The sequence below is a fragment of the Sparus aurata genome, chromosome 4 (genome assembly GCF_900880675.1).
Source record: "Sparus aurata chromosome 4, fSpaAur1.1, whole genome shotgun sequence".
NCBI classification, from domain to species: Eukaryota; Metazoa; Chordata; class Actinopteri; order Spariformes; family Sparidae; genus Sparus; species Sparus aurata.
In genome coordinates, this window is record NC_044190.1 from 10,417,382 (window position 1) to 10,426,891 (window position 9,510).

General features: G+C 40.2%; 1 protein-coding gene across 5 annotated transcripts in view; it reads left to right on the forward strand.

Moving 5' to 3' along the window:
- The window catches only part of kif13ba (kinesin family member 13Ba), a 45,995-nt gene extending 38,053 nt beyond the window's left edge, over positions 1-7,942 (forward strand). For all 5 annotated transcript variants that reach the window (XM_030414031.1, XM_030414029.1, XM_030414032.1 and 2 more), the window contains exon 39: positions 1,280-7,942. In XM_030414031.1, coding sequence (XP_030269891.1) covers positions 1,280-1,485 — 206 coding nt within the window. In that variant the 3' untranslated portion in view covers positions 1,486-7,942. The remainder of the gene's footprint in view (positions 1-1,279) is intronic.
- The last annotated feature ends 1,568 nt before the right edge of the window (positions 7,943-9,510 follow it).

The window sequence follows — 9,510 nt, forward strand, 5'->3', positions numbered from 1 at the left end:
CACATAGCAGGGTTCGTACGGGTGCTTGAAATCCTTGAAAGTGCTTGAATTTCAATGTTGTGTTTTCAAGGCCTGAAAAGTGCTTGGATTTTAGTTTAAGTGCTTGAAAGTGCTTGACATTATAACTCTGTCTTTCACAAAATTGGGATCAGACTGGATAATTAATTTCTGAAGTTTTTGCTATTATGAAACATAATTTTAGATGTTTACAGCATAATACAATGTACATAATTGTGATAAGAAAAAATCATGAGTATATATATTCTTGTAGATACGTATTTTACCCCAGCAAAAAGGTGCTGGAAAATCTTGAAAATGACCCTTAAAAGTGCTTGAAAAGTGCTTGAATTTGACCTTGAAAAATGTGTACGAACCCTGACATAGGTAGCCATTTTACCCTGATGCAGGTTCTGCAGGTGGGAAACTCAAATGACGTACTGCGGTGCTCCAGGTTGCAAGTCATATAAATTGATAAATTAACCGCTGAAAAACTGCTAACGTTGACAGTCAACCACCTTGTAGCTTACATTGTTACCATTACCAGTTGCACAATACAATCGTAAAGGCATAAATTAAATCTAAAATGTTAATGCATATCTTGGACCCATTTCAGCCAGGAAGTATAATACACTGGATGAAACAAACCAAATGCTAACGTGAGCTAATGGGTTATGAAATATGTTGTTTTACTTGAAGATGTGGCCCAATGTCCCTCCAGTCACCCAGGAAGCAATAATATGATAATGATGTGTCAAATTACCTACAGCTGCATCCAAATATCTGGATGGACTTCCAGAGAGTCTGCTTGGGGTGCAACTTCACCAGACTTCAGACTGAACAACACTTCATTGCAGTACGGATGTGATGTTGTAAAACTTTGCACAAAGAGGAAAAATAGTTAAAATATTTAAAAGTACAGGCTGGAAAGGTAACCATTATTATTATTATTATTATTATTATTATTATTATTATTATTATTATTATTATTATTATTTCATTAATGTAGTCCTTTTAGACTTGATGTGTTGATGGTAAACACAACTAAACTGTCTACAAGCCAAGAAGGTGGATATTTAGATGCAACCTATAACTTGTAACCTGGAACACCACGTTTGAGTTTAGCACTCTGAGCATCAGACATCAGAGGAAAAATTGCCATTCTGTGAATATGGTCATTTGACTCCTCTGTAAATAAGTTGCCTTTATTGTTGAAGCTGACCGGTATAGTGCTGAATGACTTCTGATTGGTGTTGACAACCTTCTTTATTTTCTCCTCCAGGAAAAAATGACGGTTCAGTCGGAGGTCATCGGTACTTCCACTGTAAACCAGGTTACGGGGTGCTGGTTCGCCCAGACCGGCTGTCCTACCGTGATCGAACCAGTCGGCGCACAGGAGAGTTCTCAGCTCCCGCACATGTCCCTGTCCTGCGAGGAGAAGCCATTGTTGCCCGCCGGGGAGAGAACCGCAAATCCTGGAGCAGTTGAGACAGGGAAACCAGGAGCTGGATGGGAGAGATGAACTCCCCACAGAACAACACTTCCTCTTCCTCTTCTTCTTCCAGCTATGCAACAGGCTCTCACATCAGAACTGACATACTGCCTACTATAGTCTGAAAACACAGTCACCACATCCATTCACAAGGAATGGGAAAAAATAGAATAAAGACATTGAAGAGAAGAGAACTTGTTGAAAGACTATGCAGAGAATATAGAAGTCCATGGAAGGACTATTTATCATGTGGGAAGATGATGCTAAATGAGTGGCGGTCAGTGGGAAGACTGCTGCGGAGGAATAGAAGTCAGTGCAGACTTTGTCATGTTTGGAGTGTCGGAGCTCTGCAGGGGTCTGGACTGGAAGTTGCAGACTGGATGATTTTCTTGGGATGCTTTCTGAACTGATATACAGGGATGCAAACTAGTCACTATATATGCAGGAGTCACTTTTATATAGAGTGCAGGAAAAAAAGAATGAGAAAAATTAAATGTTTTATCTTATCCAGTTTGATTTATTTGCCACCTTTTCTTTTTTTCACAATAATTAGTTATACTTAGTATCCTAGCCTGAAATATCAAAATATACTATATGGGCATTTCTTACTCTCAGTTTATGTCTCACGTTGTGCTCTTCATGAATGATGGAAAAGGAAGATCATATTAGAGGTTTTATTTTTTAATTTTGGGTCAACGTGACAAAAAGCAATGCCAGTTGTGCAGTGATTTTCACCTGTGATGTGTTTGCATCCCTGGATATGATATTGTTTCCCAGAATCCCGTGCTCTGACCGCATCTCCCTGAACTCTGCAGACACTTTGACTCATTGTTTGAGACACGTCTCCTCGTCCTGGACTCCTTCTTTTCTTTTGAACATAGATCCTCCCAGAATGTGCCTTCACCATGGCTTGGTTTGCATTTGTTTGTATATTTAATTGCTGTCGGCTGTGTTTGCGTTGAAGAGAATGCCTTGAGTTAAGTGTGAGGTGATCTCAGGGACTGCAGAGGGGAAAGACAAGGAGGGGTGTATGTGTTTTGTGTGTGTGTGTGTTTGTAAATGGTGTACAGTGTTGTCATGTGTGCACAGATGAGATCATGTTGTCGTTTTGATGTTGAAGATTATATATGTAAAGCAGGAAAAGTCATGTCCTTGTTGGACAAAGCCACTATGGGAGCAAGTTGTGTGTACTGGGAGGCTTTAAAAGTCGATTTTGCACTGGAGACGTTAGATAAAAAGCATCAGTATGTGAGCAGAACGTGTCTGTGGTCGTGGCGCAGTGAGAGGTAGACGAGCGTGAACAGATTCCTCAAACCAACTAGTCATGTGGAAATGTTTCTTGATGACCTTAAACTAGAGTGTATTCTACATTTGAGTGGGCGTCTAGATTTCTGTTCTGTTTACCCTCTGTGGCTGACAGCTGGCAGCCACTAGGGGGTGTTGTTTAGAGTAGTGCTTTGGTGTTGTGCTGGTGGGAAATAGGCATGTGTATGCGTTGACGAAAAGAAAGTCAGATGGACACGCAGATATCCTGTTGGCTGTTTTGCGCTTGAGAAGGAAATCGATTTGCTTCTATGCATTTGATCAGTTTTAAAAGAATTTCTTTTATACGACGGACACATCTGGGAGAACGAGCTGTACGTTTTGGGAAAGTAGTTCTGACTGGTGGAACACTACTGGCATGTCTCATACAAGATGATGTGGCAGACTTTGGGATTTTTTAATGGGTTTTTATTGAACATCACATTCCAGAGGGACTGAACGCTCTACAGTGACCTTTCTCTATGTGTATGATTATAGGGAAAGCATTGTCAGTACACCACTGCACTGTTCCATTCTTCATGTATACCATCAATTCATGAGGAATGTGGACAGGGCATGTGTTCTCAGTGGTTTTCCTTAAGTTAAAGGGGCACTCCACCAATTTTAAACATGAAATTAATTTTATTTAACGTAACGAGTTCTACTCAGCAGGTGAAAATGGTTGTATAATGTTGTCTGTAACTCTGGAGGGAGCTCCTGGAAATGAACCCTGGTGATGTCCCCAGTGGGGCTTTTCCACTGGCACTTTTGGCTGTGCCAGAGTACTTTTCTGTTACCACTGGAGCCACTTTGAATTTGGAGGGCCGGACCCAAGATGGGCCCACTGTAGAGTGGGTCAAAGCGTGCCCACCCTGCCTCAGACCGGGCTGCATTGACAGTTTTTTGTGACAGCAGCCAAACGGTCTCAAGGTGAAAAATAATAAAAACATAAGCTGTCATGGCTGGTTTTAATGCAGACTTTAATTGCAAAGACTTTGTAGGGAATTAATTGGATCTATTACCGATTTAGCAGAACAGCTATTCTTTGATAATGCTGCTGGGAGAAGGAGTATTTACAGCCGCTCCGTTGATGATTACTCAAGACAAGAGCATGTAACCCTGTGTAACTGGAATGCAAATCCTGCCGCGATTGGCTGATGTGCCAAGTCAAACCGAGTCGAGTCAAGCCAGCACATTTGTTCTGAAAAGCTCCACAGGGTTACTACATGGAGACAAAAAAAAAATGGGGCCGAAAGCCTGTGTTCCACACTGGCCACGTTCACTTTGACAGACTTCTTTCATATGAACATAATCTAACAGAAGAAATTAGAGTTGAATTGTGGGAGATGAAGGCTTTAGTGTTTTTAGAGCTTGACCCATATTCATACGGACTAAAATCAGGATATCTCAGCCTCTGCTGCTTTAACTTGGTTAAGTCTTTGTTTTTGTTTTTTTGTTTTTATTCATCTCTTACATCATCACTTTATTCAGTATACGGGAGTGCCCCATAAATACATACATAAAGTAGACTGAGGTCAGTATAAAGTGTTTGAGCTGTCCTGAGCTGGAGTGATGTTTTCTTACCAAGTGAGCAACAGTCATGTGCTGAAGACGCATGATGGAAAAGTATCGTGTCTGTTTTACAAACGGCTAAGTTCATATCCTGATGATGACGATGATGATGATGTTATTATCCATTGAGGCAGGTTCTGCAGCCTGTAAGCTGTTTCTATGGTGACATTCAGTTTATCCATGTATACTGGGGAATCTGTACAGATTCCTGATGAGATGATTTGACCATGCATGCTTATGAATACATTATGTGGAATACTGTGTGCATGTAAACGCACTCAGTATCTCCGAACAATATTATCTTTCTGATACAATGTTTCTCCATTCTTTTTATCGCGCGTCTTCTTAATTTGAGAGGCGTGACTTTACTATTTATATTTAAATGCTTGTACACATGCATTTATCGCATGAAAATCGATAGCGCCTTTTTATTTGAATAAATATTGCACAAATGATTCCATGAAAATTGCTGCTATTAGCATTGTAAATTTACCTGTAAATGGATCAGTTGATTTATCTAACACACTCTATCTCTAACTGTAGATTGGAATTGAATAGTTTTGTTTTTTAATCCCAGACAGAGAAAGTCAGCGCATCGGTTCGGTGGCCAATATATTTTTAATATGAAGCAGTACAATTGCTAAAAATGAGGCACTTTGTCATGTGAGCCTCGAAGAAGTAGTGGGAGTGACGGCTGGAATATTTTCTGGGTGAGAAATCATTCCATCTCTTTTAAAAGCGGAGGAGGAAACTGATGTTGGAGCTGAAGGCAGTTTATCATTACAGTGGAGTTATTATCTGTGTATTTATTATCTGGCCTTAAAGCCACCTGATTGGTTACTATAGGTGGTTGTCTGCTTTGTTATTGGCTGACAAGTTGTGAAGCGGCTCGTAGGTTGGACTCCTGGTTGTTTTGATATTGTGGTTCATAACAGTTGTGTGGTAATGAAGGAGGGGAGTAAGGTTTTCTCGTGTGTGTATGTGTGTGTGTGGGTGTGTCCTTGTGTGTCTGGGTGTGTGTGGGTGTGTCCTTGTGTGTCTGTGTGTGTGTGGATGTTGGGTGGGTGTGGCTTTGATTCAGTCGTGTCAGAGTTCTTGCCAAGATGGGAAATGAGCAGCAGCTGTCACTTTACTTATTGTACTTTGGACTCGAGCTGAGAGCGACGCACATGAACCGCGCTGCTCTCTCGATACATTAACGTTCAGTCTCTGCGGCGGCTGTCCGTTCCCATCCTGGTCTGTGCTCGGGGCACTGTTAAAGGGGTTTGAGATCACTTCAGGCTTCTGGATGTCCTATTATGTTATTGTGCCTCGGAAATCACATGACGATATATCTTCCACACACGCTTCAGTTCATTTGCACAGAAGTCTCCAGAGGGAATCGAAGAGTTCATGTCTGGAACCCTTTTATATGTAGGAAGAAGGAAAATACTTTTTTTGATATATATAAATATATTCAGTGCTGTCAAGTTTGCGGTTGTTCTTTAAATTGTACTGAAACTGTCTTAATTTTCTGCTTTCAAGTCAGTATTTTAGAGGTTTTTGGAGCAATATTCTTCAGCTATATTCCTTCACTCACTACATTTCAAGTAAAAAGAAGAAAATGACTTAAATTGGGAGCTCTTATTTTACATGACAGCAGAGCTAAGCTCAAACATTGTGTTAATAAGTGACTTTGTCTTTCTCCTCATGAAGCATTAGTTTAACAGACGCTGACGTTACGTAGAGAAGTGCAGCTCACGGCTTGCTTCATGCATGTGATCCAACATTTCACTAAGGAACTGTAAAAAGAGGAAAGTAGCATTAGTAATAAGTGTTTTGCTCAGAATGGATTTAATGTTTTATTTCTCTGCCAGCAGTGTTATTTATGTGACTGTATGATCCACAAGAACCACATTCTGTTCAGTTCTTATTGATGTGATTTGTGTCCAATCTTCAGACGGCATATTGATCTGTGCGAGTCTTCAGCCCCTCAGAATGTTTCATTATTTTCACCGTTTCATTTCTTAAGTGCTTTTGTTTGGCTCAGAATTAGTCCCATATCTTTGTTGCATTTCCTGTTGCTCCGTGCTAACTAAGGGATCGCTGGTCTGGAGCATCATGTCCCCCCTGCCGTAATGTGGCCTTCAATCTGGAGCCAGACTGGTTTTAGCAGGAACAATCCCAGCTCTCTAACTAAACATGCTGTACTATATAAACTCTCAGTGTGCTATTGGAGAGAGTCATTCCAAAACCATATGAGTACCCTGGTTTACGACTTCAAAACATCAAAATAATCCCTTTTTCTAACGGAGTAAGTTCATATTCCAAGGACACGGAGTGGTCACAGACATCAGAGTGATTTTTAGATGAAGGTTGAACCTGTATGAAGGCTGGTGTGTTGCCCCCTGGTGGCCGTTGTCACACCTCAGTCAGAAAAGCTGACTTCCACACAGGGAATTTTATAGACAACCAGAAAAATAATACATAAAAAATAAATCAGTGAATTAACACCGCAGCACTGCCCTAAAGCAGCATGCCTGACAGCTTCGGCCTACCTGGGATCATTCACTACCAGGCAGAGATCTGAGGTCGTGTTCTGTTTAAAAAAAAAAAAGAAAAGGAAAAAAAAAAAACAATCAGAAAGGTAATGAGCTTGCTTTGTTTGTATTTTCCAGGCGCTAAAACACAAGTTTTCACCTTTTTTACTACCTCTGTCTCGCCTGTATGGAGTGTTCTGCCAGCTTCTTCCCTGAGGCCTTGTGTACCTGCTTCATGAGTGAGCTGGCTGTTTCCACTTCACTTTCTGCTTGTTCTCAAACATGGATAAAACACACAAACAAGCAATACTTGGCTGTCAGGTGATGCAACAAACCTGCATTGCATTTTTTTTTTTTTTTTTTGGCAAAAACAAAACAAAAAAAAGTCTGTTTTTCCAGGAAGACTCTGAGACAACTTCTCCTCTTGGTGCATTTTAAAGGCGGTTGGTATCAATGCAATGTTGCATTAACATTTCCAAGGTACCAGCAGCCATGTTTAACTGAGCTGTGTAATAATAGAAGGCTACTAGGAGCTTCAGGAGAGGGCGCGGTGCTTGCTAAGTCAGGGAGTTTTAGTAAAACCTCGTTACTCCTGCAAAAAAAAAGCCCCTCCAGTCCCTGTAAGCTTTCACACATTCAGCTGAAGAAAACTTTAATAATCCTGCGTGGGTTTAATGCAGCCTCGGCCCAGTCAACAGTATTATTATATCATCCTGACTAATCATCATCAGTTCCGTTTGTTGCTACTGTTGATTCTGTGGAGCGGGTTGGTCCTGATGTCTCATTTGTAAGTGTGAGTGCACCGTTGGAGTGGTTGTTCTATCTATGTATGTATGTATGTATGTATGTATGTGTGTGTGTGTGTATATATGCGCATATTAAGACTTATAAAAAGAAAGATCTGAGCACAAGTTTGGGTTTTGATTAATTTAATTGTTTAATGTAATTCTATGCTGCAATCCAAAGAATAAACATGTATTATAATACATTTATCATTTTCATTTTTTATCATCTGAACAGTAATCTGGTAAGGAAAAAATAAAAAAAAGAGGAAGATTGAGTATTTGTTCTTATTTGTACATTATTCATAGTCTGATCAGCCCATGGTGCAGTGATGGCAGGACCAGCACCTGGGACCTGATGGGAGCTGCTGCTGTACTGGTTGTGTTTTGTTTTCTTCCCCCTCTGTCTCTTTTCTTCGATTTCTCCAACATTACTGAAATATACTGAAGACATCATTTAATGAGTTAAAGGTGCGATATGTAAGATTGTTTATGTCAGAACGTTCAAAAATGTACTCAGACTATTAACAGAATGTGGAAACTGTAATTTCAGTAATTCTGATATTATGCAAAATGTGTTGCAGAGATGGATATCTATTGAAGTTAGCATGCTAACCAGCTAGCCTGCAGCCACTGGGTATATAAAGATGTGACAGTCTGATAGTAAACATCACCAACACTCTGGTGCTCTAAAGTCCTGGCCTGGACTGTCTGCTAATACAAACACTGCATGATTGTTTTATAAATATATATCTTGAACTTGGATGGGTGGCCACTTCTTACATATCGCACCTTTTAACCACATTTCTCTGTGAACCAAAGTCATTCCCAACTTAAGGTTCACCTTTTTCAATAGCTGACAACTAATTGATTCATCGTTGCAGCTCTGACTGATGGTTTCTCTGCCACTTTTTCACCAACAAACCGAGACGCATAAGCAAGAAAGTAAGCAGGAAGTTGTTGTAACCCAATTATACATCTTCAGATCTGCCCCAAACGTCACATTGTTAAGAAAAGTCCTGGCCCAAGATTCAGTCAAAAGTCAGAGTTCCACTGCTTGGTGAGGGGAGTAGGCCTTGTGTGATGATAATTTGAGTGCGTGGTCTACGATTGATTTATGGTGGAACCACTTAAACAGTTAAAAGCTCCGGAAAAAGGCCGTAATGGGACCTCGATTTGGGATTTGGTTTATCAAATGACTCCTCCTTAGGTCAAGAATGAACTTTTAATACATTACTGAATTCTGTTAAAATGACATGAAAGACTCAAGCTGAGTACTGCTAATTTAAGGCTTAACTAATAGAGAAATACAGCCGTCATAACATTTTCTAATTCAGATTCGGACTGTGAGCCGCTTGGTCCCACACCGACTCACAAAGCAACCCAGAGGCTGTCATGGGAGTTTCAAGTGAACATATACAACATCAGACCGGTCACCAGTGATGGAATGTAACTAAGTATATTTTACTCCAAGTACAGTTTTGAGAATCTTGTACTTGCATTTCCATCCTATGCTACTTTATACTTCCACTGGACTACAACTTGGAGGCAGGTAGTGTACTTTTACTCCGCTGCATTTATTAGATAACTTTAGTTGGTTTACATGAATCGTATGAACCATGTATACACACATGTAAATATATGTATCATGTACTTCTACTTGTTCTTAAGAGTATGAATGCTACTCAAGTACTGTTCGTTTGGGTGACTTTCACTTTTACCAAAGTAATATATCAGCACATTATCTTTACTTTGGGTCGGTATGACTCTTTGTACTGTATACAAAACTTCCAGTAGCGCATACAGTCCTGTGTTTTCAGTGTTCACTCAAAGGATGTTCAATCTG